Source organism: Cololabis saira, chromosome 11, assembly GCF_033807715.1.
Source record: "Cololabis saira isolate AMF1-May2022 chromosome 11, fColSai1.1, whole genome shotgun sequence".
NCBI lineage: Eukaryota > Metazoa > Chordata > Actinopteri > Beloniformes > Belonidae > Cololabis > Cololabis saira.
Genome location: NC_084597.1, coordinates 21,193,349 through 21,205,647, shown reverse-complemented (window position 1 = coordinate 21,205,647; position 12,299 = coordinate 21,193,349). Strand labels below are relative to the sequence as shown.

The following is a 12,299-nucleotide window of genomic DNA, read 5'->3' as shown; positions in this document are numbered from 1 at the left end:
GGTTTTTGGTGTTAAGGAGCTTTTTCTTCAAGATAGATATGAGACGGTCACCTAGAGAATGGCTAGATTTACTCAGGCTCTTTGTCCATCCTTTAACCTCCACTCTTCCAGGTTTGGGTCAACAGAGAGCCCAGACCTCCCTGTCCCCAACTGCCTCCTCCTGCTCTTCCTGGAGAATACTGAAGCGTTCCTATGCCAATCTCTCCCATCTTTCATTGAATGAACCGAAATGAGGAAACTCATTTCAGCCACTTGTATCCTCAGTCTCATTCTTTTGGTCACCACCCACAGTTCCTGATTATAGGTGGAGGTAGAAACAAATATCGACAGGTGACTGGTAACTAAGCATACTCGGGGATTCCCAGCCACACCAATGGATATATAGGTCCTTGGCCTATCCCAGGGCATACTCTTTAAAAAACTCAGAGTGAAAGAAAACTCCATAAAAGTCTTCCCGCAGGTTTAGCTACTGCAAGAAAGAGCATCATGCAGTTTACATTCTCTCTGGTGTACTGTACAGAGATAGACAAGCCGATTGAATCCTTCTGACTGCACTTAACCAACATACAAAGCAAGGTCATGAAGCTACATTGGTGACTAACCCAAGGAATTCCCTTCAAATATTCAGGGACCCCTTGTTCTTATAGAAAATGCCTCAAAGTTCATGGTGATTTATAATATTCCGGATTTGATATTAAATGTTGTATTGAGCTATTATTATCTTAGTCTTTTTTACGGCCAACAATCCAACCAACAAAAATACTTTCCTGCGTCTGACTCAACGCCTGAGCCTGAGCTATTCCAGTTATTTTTTCTTTGTGTCATCACATTTCAAGCTGACGCTATATATAAATCTTTGAAATAAACCATTTCAGAACATTTGTGGACTTTCTTTTTCCTAAGTCTTGCTTTTATATGCTTATGAAAGGTTTGCACCTATAGTTGAACCCTCCGTGATTGTTATGAAGTCTTTTTATGCTGGACTTGGATAATGACATGTGTACCTCCTGGATAGTTGTTGTTGAGCGTGGAACTGCGTGGAAACTTTTATGGAACAATGCATTACCCAAAGAATCCAGTCTGTTCTTTCTTTCTTTCTTTCTTTCTTTCTTTCTTTCTTTCTTTCTTTCTTTCTTTCTTTCTTTCTTTCTTTCTTTCTTTCTTTCTTTCTTTCTTTCTTTCTTTCTTTCTTTCTTTCTTTCTTTCTTTCTTTCTTTCTTTCTTTCTTTCTACTTCTTTTTGTTTTCTTGTGCATTGAGACCTCCCATAATGCATTCTTGCATGGTTTTAGTCCACAATAACTCCTTGAAATGCAAATAATATTGTGTTAGAAATCACTTTGGCTGCTTCATGAGGCCATAATGAAGAGACAGTTTTCCAGCCATGGCAGAAACAGCTTAACCATTCTTCAAAGTTGAATGAAATTAAGGCTCAGCAGACTCAATTGTATTTTGCTTAGCAGGTTCAATATTAACACATTGGGTCAAATATGTCCAAATATTTCCAAGCTTTTCATTTTTGGGCAATCCAGTGTGGTAGGCTTTTCTTGCATTTCCTTCCTGCTTCTACCTCAACCTCTGCTGGCTGGTAACTGAATTAATTTCCTTTTGGGGACTGATAAAGTATTTTTGAATTAAAAATTTTTAGCCATCGCATTTTATCGGTGAAACCTGATGGAAGTTAAAAGTTGTTCCCTCACAAATTATAAACAAAATATTTTTTTAAAAGACTCCATGTATGCCTGTGGTGAACGATAAATTAGTTTTCAAATGATAAAACCTGCAATTATTTGACTAAAAAGACAAATGTTATCTAAATTTTAGTTTGTCATACCTGTGAGCTACAGGAAAAAAAGTGGGAAACTATATATAATGTTATATTGAAAAAAATGATTAAAAAGATTTTTGTTTTTATTTATTTTATGGAAACATGATGAGCGTTGACGTTTTTTCTTAGCCATCATATGACCACTGACTGAGTGTTACTTTCTCTCGCGAAGAGACCGCCCTCCTGCCAGTTGTGGCCACTGAGGGGTTAACGTGAAAGCCCACGGCAGTCTCTCCTCTCTGTCCACGGCGTTTAGCGGAAAACAGTTGGCCGCTGCCGCTCTCCCACATCTACGCGTTACATTTCACTCATTTTGCAGCGGAGCCGCGGAGGCAACGCGGGGACAAATATCGCCGTCCGTGCGGCAGCAGCTCGACACATTGCTGCGTGCTTTCAGACAGGTTGGTCATTGTGTTGTTTCACTGTATTTTCCAGTCGCGAATTAATTAATGAACCGCTGGAGGACCGACATATGGTCATTTTAAAGTTACCGAAGTGCCTCAAAAGGGTTTTCTAAAGTGTGTGAGTTTGTATACGTTTTTTATGTTTTATATAAAAACAAAAACAGAAAAAAAAACTTTTTCCTACGTCATGTATTGATGGGTAATCATTTAAGGAGGCAAAACCTAACTCACTGTAGTTTGACTTGTTTTGTTTTTTTAAATTCTTCTCGAGAATAACTTTTGACTTTCTTCCCTTTCGTGTTTATTGTCCAAGCAATGCTCACTTTCTAATTATCCAAGTGTGTTCTTTCAAACATGCATGTTCTACCAATGCACGCCCCTGCCTCGGTGCAAAAGCCCTTTTCGTTGGTTTGAAAGTGTTTTGCCTGGCCTCCGTGTTTCACAGTGGGCCTGTGGTATTTCACCATCTCATTCACTTGCAGACTGAGTCATTCCCTGATTTCCTCCAGATGTGCAGTAGTTCACATTTCCTGGCAGCTCAGGATTGTGACATTTCTGCCCATGGACTGCTCTTATTCTGCTGACAGATAAGAAATCTGCGCTTGCCTGCTGTGGTCAAGTGATGTTTGTGTTGTGACATTGTTTGATGCTGCAAAAAAAACCCCAAAGCTCAGGATTGTTCCTCTCATCGCAACGGTCGCGGCTGCCTTTTTGAAACTTGTATTAAAATGCAGTGTTTTGCTTTCTTTATGTTCCTCCAGCTGGTGGGATTCTGAGTCTATGCAACAAGTGCAATCCTGTGTCAGGCTTGTGACATCCACAGGCGTTAAAAGTTGCCCTCGTGCACTGCAAGAACTTCAGTGTGGCTTGCAGTGATTTACAAAACAGCCTGATGAAACACATGCTCTAAAGTCTGATTTGAACGACTTCCAGACAGGGGATGGCTGATAAGAGCAATTTCTTTATTTTTTTATTTGGTTTTATCATTTTATAGTTAAACAGCAGCACTTGTGATGCGGCGCTTATCATTTAAAACCTACTAGCAGCTTTTACAGAGCCTCAGCTGTGGTCAGGTGTTGTTCATGAGGTAATTGTTGGAACCAAGCTGAAACGCTCATGTTGGCCTGAAGATTTGCATCTCTTATCTCAGTGGTATTGGGCTCATTTCCTTTATGGATCTAACTCGTATCAGCTTGATTGAGCCAGATGTGTTCTCTATCTTTGGATGGCAAAGAAAACAAACAAACAAAAAAACGTATCTGCTGGTAATCTTACTTAGATTCTAGCATATTATTATATTAAATCTTTAGATTTTACACCTGGCTTTGAAATCAAACCACATTTTTATGAGCAGTTGCCATAATAGAAGCTGTAACTTCCATCTGTACATGTTTAGCCAGGCATCACGAGATCCTCTGCCCTGTTAGCGTAAGATTAACCCCAGGTAATTGCTCGACCTTCGCCCGTTTCCAACCTTTGGTCTGCGCTGCAGGACTTGCAGGCTCTTCACACTGGTTTCGTAGCCAGTGTAGCTCCTGGAGCCAGGTCCTAAAGGTATGTCCACAACCTGGCAGAGCAAGGAATGCAGCGTTTCTGTGCAGGACAGGAGTAGTTTCTGGCCCTTTTCTTCTCCAGCTTAGCTAAATGCACGAGAGTCCTTGCAATGACTGATCTTGATCACATAAGGTGGTATGTGAATTTATTTCCTTCTAATGAGTGAGCAATGTGGGTTCTCTGCTGCTGCATGTGCAGTTAACCACCATGATGCTGAAGTATAAGTATAAGACATGATATCACATTATGTGCTTGTGTTTCTCATTCCTGCTGACATTGTTGCTCAGTTTCTTTATGTAGAACACAATACAAACCATTTGAGGGGTCAAACTTGCAGCTTTTATTTCAAATGTTACTGGTGTCTTGTTGCATTAGTGTATTGGAGTGCAATGTTTTATTAGTTATGTCTTCATGCTTGTCCCTCTGACAGGTGCCTCTGTGGTTGTAAATCTTTACGGTGCATTGTTAAAAAATAGGAATGTCAATGATGTGCAAAGATCCCGAGTACAGCTCTTCTTGCAGCAAGAAAATGCTTCAACAGCAGTCCTGTTTACAGCCCAATGTCATGCTTCCAATCCTACGAGGAACAGCTGTTGATTGATTAACCCGTCATCTTTATCTCCCATGCCCCCGTTGCCACTCACAGACCAATTCGCTTTTTCACTTCAGACAGGGAAAAGAAGAATGTGTGGATGCTGAAGAGTCACATGCTCGGTTGACTTTTCTGAACACGGAGCTGCCGTCCGCTTTAGTCCAGATCGCCAATTGTCCAGCGACCTCCGCACCATGTCTGTAGAGGGGGAAAACAGCGTGCCCGTATCTGCCGACACCAACTCCCCGTCGCCAACCTGCAACACCCCGCCCAGCTCCCCCGGGACTGCCGCCTCAAGAGTGCCCTTCAAGAAAGAGAAGAAGAAGGGTGAGTTACTTGCTAACAAGTGTCTCTTTGCCAGATTGTTTTAGTTTTATGTGTTAAAGAGAAGATGCCAATGACTGCTTCATATCAGCTTTCCCAGGGTTTGTAAGCATTTTAGAAACACTTTTATGTCCTTTTCATGCACATTTACAAGAACCACAAGACACGTAGTCAACAAATGACCTTATCACGTGCTGTTTTTTATGTCTTTAGGATCCTGCCTATTTAAGCCCTCCCTGCTTTATTTGACAGAAGTGGTGTGAATGACGTTGTTGGGAAGATTATTAGTGCCGACCAGTGGCAGGCGCGGGTCTACGAGGGTGCAAAAGCATGCATTGCACCCTCAGTTTATGTGTTTGCATGCTCAGTTGAAAAGACGAAAAGAAAACTGACAAATGCGCCCGCGTCAGCCTGATTTATGGTTCTGCGTCGTTAAATTGACAGCGTAGCCTACGGCGTAGTTTACGCGGCGACGCGCACCATACGTTCGCGTCACCGCGTATCCTACGCCGTAAGCTCTGCGTTGGTGCCACGCGGAACCATAAATCAGCCAGTGTCCGTCACTCCGTGCAGTTTCCTGCAGCAGCAAGACGCTGCTCTCTGCTGCTCCGTTAACACAAAGTAGTCATACATTCTGGATTCATTACAAATCAACTGAAATATTGCAAGCCTTTTATTATTTTAATGTTGCTGATTATGGCTTACAGTTTAAGATTATGATTCCCAGAATATTTTAATTTTTTGAGATAGGATATTTGAGTTTTCTTAAGCTGTAAGCCATGATCAGCAATATTAAAATAACAAAAGGCTTGCAATATTTCAGTTGATTTGTAATGAATCCAGAATGTATGACATTTTTGCATTACAGAAAATAAAGGACTTTATCACAATATTCTAATTTTCTGAGACAGTCTTGTATATTTATGGTTAAATTTATTTTTGTTGCTATGTTTTATTTTCTGTTGCTAGATTGTCTGATGGGTGAGGTAGTCCAGACTAAATGTAGCATTTTCTTTGTTCTGCAGCGATATTGCTGCAAAAGTGCACTTGAAATACACTTCAAATATTGTTGTTTTGATATTATTATGCCGCTTGAAATTATGGGAAAATGCATAATTTAGTGTTAAATAACGTGCCAGGCATGTGCACCCCCTCTGATCTGAAATGCACCCCTAGTCATCATTTTCTAGAACCGGCCCTGACCAGTGGGCAGGTGTTTTGTAAATGTAGAAAGAATCCCCTCTGTGTGTTCCTGGCTTCCTAACCCCCCCCTTCCCTCCCGATGTTCACAGTTCTAGAAAAGACTGACGAGTACCTGCTGGGCAGGTTCCAGGGAGATGGTGTCAGGTACAAGGCCAAGCTGATCGGAATCGACGATGTCTCGGATCCTCGCGGAGACAAGATGTGCCAGGACTCGATGATGAAACTGAAGGTATGCCAATTAATTTTTGCCCCGCTAACACATAGTTTCATCAGAAATGATCAAAACATTAGTACTCAGTGTGTTTGTTGTGTTTTTTTTATGCTGCAGGGTATGGCGGTAGCTGCTCGGTCCCAAGGCAAGCATAAACAGAGGATCTGGGTCAACATTTCCATGTCGGGTATAAAGATCATCGACGAGAAATCAGGAGTGAGTCCTGTTTTTTGGGGGGTTTTTCTCTCTTGCTCTCCACCCTTAACTCCATAGATTGTGTATAAAAAGAACTGAACCACCCAACCTTTTGACATCACCTGTAGGTTTTCTGAGAAGTGCTTTTGAAACATCTTTTAATCTTTCTGGACTACACCGATCCCAAACAAATGGTTAAAATGGGAACCTGCTGGCGGGAATATCATATCATCCCTTCAAATGTTGCTATTTAAAGAACATTTAAAATGAGTGCTGCCAGAGTTGTAACGAGGCAGAGCAGAGCTCCCATTGGACCCATGGGGGTCACCCGTGGGTGGCCTAGGCCTTGTCGCTCTGACCCGTGGGTCAATGCAGCCAAGCAAGGGTGTCTGAGCACGCTAACAGTCTGGATACTCAACTTGGAAGGGCCCTGAAAATGATCGGGGGGGAGAGACCGAAACCAGTGAGTTGTAGTCCAGTTGGTGTCCTCTAAAGCCGGGCATACACTGTGCGATATTTTAAATCGTATGAGACTGCCCCATCTCACACTGCACGACTAGATCGCGGAGTTCAAAAGTTCAGAGCCCACGATTTATGTTCTCACACTTTTTTTGCTATTAAAACATGATTTGTAATGTGAATTTGCAACACTTAAACTGCAAATAATAGTTTTTGACGTGACATCAGAGATTGCGCATGCTCTCTGCGAAAGGATGAGGTAAATCGGGTCGCAGCACTGCTTCAACTGTGCGATGCCTTCACGAGGAGCGACCAGGATTTCAAACACGCTTGATTTTCTTGCAACCTCACGATTTGTGGTCGGGAGCTCGTCGTGAGGTGTTAATCTCTCGTCGTTACCCCATGATTTATGCTCCGTTTTATTGACAGCCCCAAAGTCAAGATGGCGCCAAGTAGCTTCAGTGACGAGAGCTAGCCGTTAACGGTGACCAACTGTCAGTCAAAACAGAGACAACTTTTAATATAGCGCCCTTAATGGTCAAAGATTTGCGGTTTTCATCACTTCCTGGGTTGAGTCGAACTAACAAACCTTGACGTAGCACCTCGGCCAACTCCAGATTATTTTATGGAGCTGATGTGATTTTTTTTTTTTTTTTTTTTTGTACCACGTTCTGTCCCCTTTCTCCCAGGTGATTGAACACGAGCACATGGTGAATAAGATCTCCTTCATTGCCAGAGATGTGACGGACAACAGGGCCTTCGGGTACATTTGTGGAGCAGAAGGGCAGCATCAGTTCTTTGCCATCAAGACTGCACAACAGGTGACGCTTGCAAGCACCCAGTCTGAAAAGCAAATTGCATAAAAGTAAACAATGAAAAAGTGTTTTTTCTCTGCGTTTATCATGCAGGCAGAGCCTTTGGTCATTGATCTTAAAGACCTGTTCCAGGTCATCTTCAACATGAGGAAGAAAGAGGCCGAGTCCTCCCAGAAGGTAACGCTCAAGCTGGAAAAGCTAGTTTTTTCCTCCTCAAAAGTTGGCCAGTGGCAACATTTTCTTTGTGAGAGAACCATTTGGTGTGGTCAGCTGGGAGGGCTGACAAGGTGTGTGTGCGTGTGCGTGTGTGTGTGTATGTGTGTGTGTGTGTGTCTCGGGAAGGTCAACACTGCCTCTCTGTGTTCTCCCGGTGAATCACATCCTCCAGACGTTCCACTGAAATGACACAAGCATCATTAATGTTAAAGAAAACATCTACAATGTTAACAGTCTGCCTCTGTTTACAGGCTGCAAATGGCGGCAGCGCAGTCGTCGAGGTGAGCGCCTGGAAGTTATTTCTTAGGTTTTTCGAAAGTTGTCTGGCAGGGAGTGACGTTCGTTTTTTCTATTTATCATCAGAATGGAAACGGTGCTCTAGACAATGCAGCAAAAACTGGCCACGTAAGAATATCAGCTTTTTATTTATCTTGTTTTGAAGAGGATAAAAGCTGGTTCCCAACAGTACGTCTGTGTGTTTTCTTTGACGTCCAGCCGGTGGAGCAGCTTGACCTTTTTGGAGACATGTCGACCCCTCCAGACATCCAGACTCCGAACGTGAGTGTTGTCGTAAGTCTAGATATACATGCGGCAGGGATTTCACGGCATTAATTTGCTCGCTGTGTTCTTTCTATGCATCAACGTCACAAAATACTTTTTTATTAATTAATTCCTCTGTAAGGACATAAATGTAATTAATAATAAAACTTTTTCGCTGAATGTTTCTAAACATATCGGATCTGATCTGAAGTGTAAAAAAAAAATGGTTTGAAATCGTCCCATGTGTGCGTCTGCGTGTGTTCTAATATCCAACTCAATTCTTAAGAAACTTTTGACTCCTTCATAATGTTTTAACATCTTTTAAGAATTGACTTTACGCCTCTTCGTTACCAATCTGAATGTTATTCATCTTTAAAGCTGCTACAAGTGGATTTTTTTTGTAATTTACTGACCCCTCCCCCTGAAATTTTGATACCCATCTGTAAATATAGTTTTAAAAAAATGACCAATGACCCATTAGCTCAAGTTTTCCAAATTTGCAGAAGGATTCTGGACTGATTTACACATCAAGTGTTAATAATCTTTATGTAAATATTCTACTAGTAGCAGATTTAAAGTTTCATGTCTGTTCACACCATGCGAATCATTGTTCATTAGTTAACACACATCTGTCTCTTTCTCCAGAATTGATTCATGAATCTTGTTTTTTTTTTTTTTTTGTGTGTTTTTGTTTTGTTTTTTTCCTCCTCATGTTAACCAGGACTCTAATGACATTCTCTTGCTGGACTTTTCCGCTGAAGCTGACAGCAATCAGAATTGCATTTCTTCAAATTTTGGCTACTTCCCAGCTCCAGACAGTGACCCTTTCAGAGACGACCCCCTTTCTAAATCGCCCGCTAGTTTTGCACCAGAGGAGGCACATACCTCCATCACCAATAACCAACTAAACGGCAGCACTGGTAAGACATTGTTTAACGACGGGTTGAGCGGAGCAGAACATCTCAGTCAGCGGATAAATGTCTTATCCAGCGAGTCCATGATTCTTGCTCTCAATAATGGACATTGGCCACTAGGGGGAGATATATCTCAGGGCAATGCAATAACCATGATGGATGGGAATGAGTCTGGTCAAGTTTCAGCCCTAAACCCCTTCTTCATGACCTCTTTGAAAACCTCCAACTCTGACGCCGTAAGTCATTTCCCAGAACCACCAGCAACTGATAGAAAGGACTCGGTGGTCTTAAACCCGCCTCCACAGAGCTCTAAGTCTGGACGAGGTCGAAGGAGTGCAAAGGTGAAATTACACAGCTGGATTAATTGTAGTGAGGCTGCATGCGTTTCCTACACAAACACGCACTTGGTGCTAACATCTCCTTTTCTGAGCGTTTGGGCCATGCACTGGAAGGATTTACTAGGATCTTGAGTGGGTGAATTTAGGATTCAAGGCCTGTAATTGACACTTGGAGTTTAGGTTTTGTTGTTTAGACCTGTGCTGCATGAAATGGGTGTTAGGTGCTTCTTGACCTTGCTTGAAGACATTTGACTGCCACAGAACACCTGCTACTTTTTTTTTATGCTCCTAATCCATTTTCTTAACATTCATGCTTCAGTGGCTTTCAGAGTTCAGGTGACTGGTTCTCATTTAAAGCATGTTTAATTCTAATTAATGGTCGTCTTTGTTAATGCCTGGTTTAATATGAACTCCTATAACTGGGGGTGGTCCACATGACTTACTATTTTTCCTCTGGGGGTGTAGTCAGCATCTAGTGACCTGTTTGGAGCAGAGTTGTTCTCTGCTCCTTGTGAGGTGGCTTCCAGTCCTGCTGAGCTCTTCAGCAGTTCCTCCACCAACGCTGCTCCTTCCAACATCGCTGCTCTGGGTAATGCCATACTTGCATGCATTTCTTTTTTTTTTTCTCTCAATGTTTTCTCTTACACTAACTTCTTTTTTTTCTACTCTCAGGCAATCTTCAGTTGGGCCCACCCGCTGCCACGAGTGTTCCTCCTATGGGGATATGGGGAGCCCCCGCGGGTGTGCCCGCCATGTTCCCCGTACCCGGAGTCACCGTTCCAGGCCCGAGCCCAGGTTTTCCGCAGCAACCTGGCTTTGGTGCTCCCATGCCACCCCCAGCCTGGGGCCAACAGATGCCGCCATCTCATTTTAGCCCCCCGCCTCTGTCTCCGCCCCATCTTTCTTGGGGGCAGCCCGCTGGGCCCAATCCTTTCCAACCCGGTGCGTTCCCAACAATGGGAGACCAGCAGGGTCCAGCCCGCCCCCCTCCAAAGGCACCTGCCAAGGCAGCACCTCGAGAGAACAGTGCCTTCACGGCTTTGGATCCACTCGGAGATAAAGAAAAGAAGTCTGGAAAGGACATGTTCAGGGACTTCCAGCTTGCCAAACCCCCTGCCATCCCAGCAAGGAAAGGGGAGATCATGCCCGAAGCCGCCGTATCTCCCAGCGATGAGTCGAACACGTTTGATCAGTATTTTTCCAATAAAGTGGGCCTTGCTCAGGATGTTGCAGATCACGATGACTTCGACATCAACCAGATTTCCGGATTTGCTAACAACGGTAAACTAGCTGAACCATAGCCTGTAGTCAGGATTTTGCAAGTTGGTGTGTTCAATATGGAGACCTTTCATTAATTGTGTTGTCCGGTGTCTGTTTAGAAGCTCCTAATCCAGCTCCGGCCCCAACGACTGCCCCGGTTGCAAGCATTAACCCTGATCTCCTCAGTGCTGCCTTCTCTTCTGCTCCAGTTTTGGACCATTCAGTACCGTCACAGGGACACAATCTCAATCAGGACATATTTGACCAAGCCTTTGGGGCCCCTGATTCCAGTCCATTTGGAGCCCCTTCTGTAGCCACGGTGAGGAGATTTACTCTTTGATGCATTAACATCGCAACGCTGGTTTGAGTGAAATGTTATACTAATGGTTTTCCCCCTCATTCCTATCACAGAATCCCTCCGTTGCTCCCGCTTCTGGTTCAGCAGATCCTTTTGGAAATGCATTTGGAAATCCCTTTGCTTAACTACAAATGTGTCCTTTTCTATGTAAGCAGCTTTACATTTTCTTGTTTTCTTATATTGGGGCAATTTTTTCACTTTTTTTTTCCTCCCTCACAGATGAAAGGGAGTTAGAGACCAAATGGAGATCCCAGCAGCAAACACCTTTTTGGAAAAAGCTGCTCTGTGCAAGACAATCCAAACGATGAACTCTTCTCACACTCGTTCCTCACCCTCCCTTCTTTTTCCTTAGCCACTTCTCGTGGGTTGTCTTGTTCCCCGTTTCCGATCCCACAAGTGTTTGTCGTGATCTGCTGAAAGAACATTGAGGTTCACTTCTGTTGTATCTGTTGAAGAAAATAAATCATAACACTGCAAGGTGTCTGCGGAGTTGTTGCCTTCTTTATACAGATTTATTGCTTGATTTTGATCTTGTGCACTTCACGTTGGATAAACCCTTTGTTATGCCTACATCAGGTTTGCATTGGTTTCCTTTTGCTTTAGCGTTAATCTCAATGTCCTTACGAAAGCAATAGCTTTGTGGGGGGGCATCCTGACCAGGTATCCAACCACCTCAGCTGGCTCTTCCTGTACATCACTTTTTAATATTTGTTCTCCATTTTTATTAAAGTGTCTAGTTTAACCCAGAAATAAGAGATATAGCCTATTTCAGTTTCTTGCTGTGATTTATTTATTTTTGAATAAGGGATTTTTTTTCAGTTAATGATATTCTCATTCTCCATCTGTTACCTCAAGTTAATTATTTTAGCTTGGCTCACGCTAACAAATGATCCTGACTCACATTACGTTACATAATTTTCCACATGGTGCTACCAATATGACAACTGAAACGATCAGGCTTTGAATGAGAACTGTCGTCCGAGCAGTTCTGGTCTTCATTTCCTACCTTAAAGGGGACCTATTATGAAAAACACGTTTTTTCTTGCTTTAACTTATATAAAGTGGTCTCCCCTCAGCCTGCCAACTCAG

The 12,299-nt window shown here is 42.9% G+C and overlaps 1 protein-coding gene across 4 annotated transcripts; it reads left to right on the top strand.

Annotated features, from left to right (window-relative positions):
- Positions 1–2,037: 2,037 nt before the first annotated feature.
- Positions 2,038–11,687, top strand: dab2 (DAB adaptor protein 2). Of its 4 annotated transcripts, none has more exons than XM_061733967.1 (15): positions 2,038–2,228; positions 4,455–4,704; positions 5,994–6,133; positions 6,233–6,331; positions 7,459–7,590; positions 7,678–7,761; positions 8,052–8,081; positions 8,164–8,205; positions 8,296–8,358; positions 9,062–9,595; positions 10,058–10,181; positions 10,265–10,873; positions 10,972–11,171; positions 11,264–11,357; positions 11,430–11,687. In XM_061733967.1, exons 2-14 carry the CDS (start codon positions 4,572–4,574, stop codon positions 11,333–11,335), a joined length of 2,262 nt encoding a protein of 753 aa, XP_061589951.1. In that variant the 5' UTR covers positions 2,038–2,228; positions 4,455–4,571; the 3' UTR covers positions 11,336–11,357; positions 11,430–11,687. The 4 variants fall into 4 exon arrangements, with proteins under 4 accessions (XP_061589951.1, XP_061589953.1, XP_061589954.1 ...); XM_061733968.1 differs by lacking the exon at positions 2,038–2,228 and adding an exon at positions 3,764–3,920; XM_061733969.1 differs by lacking the exon at positions 9,062–9,595 and having other exon boundaries at positions 2,044–2,228; positions 8,296–8,370.
- Positions 11,688–12,299: the final 612 nt, after the last annotated feature.

Excerpts from the sequence above, each read along its gene's own strand:
- dab2 (XM_061733967.1), top strand. The coding sequence starts at position 4,572 with ATGTCTGTAGAGGGGGAAAACAGCGTGCCCGTATCTGCCGACACCAAC. Across the intron at positions 7,591-7,677 it reads CCATCAAGACTGCACAACAG|GCAGAGCCTTTGGTCATTGA; the intron begins GTGACGCTTGCA and ends TTTATCATGCAG. Across the intron at positions 10,874-10,971 it reads TTCCGGATTTGCTAACAACG|AAGCTCCTAATCCAGCTCCG; the intron begins GTAAACTAGCTG and ends GTGTCTGTTTAG.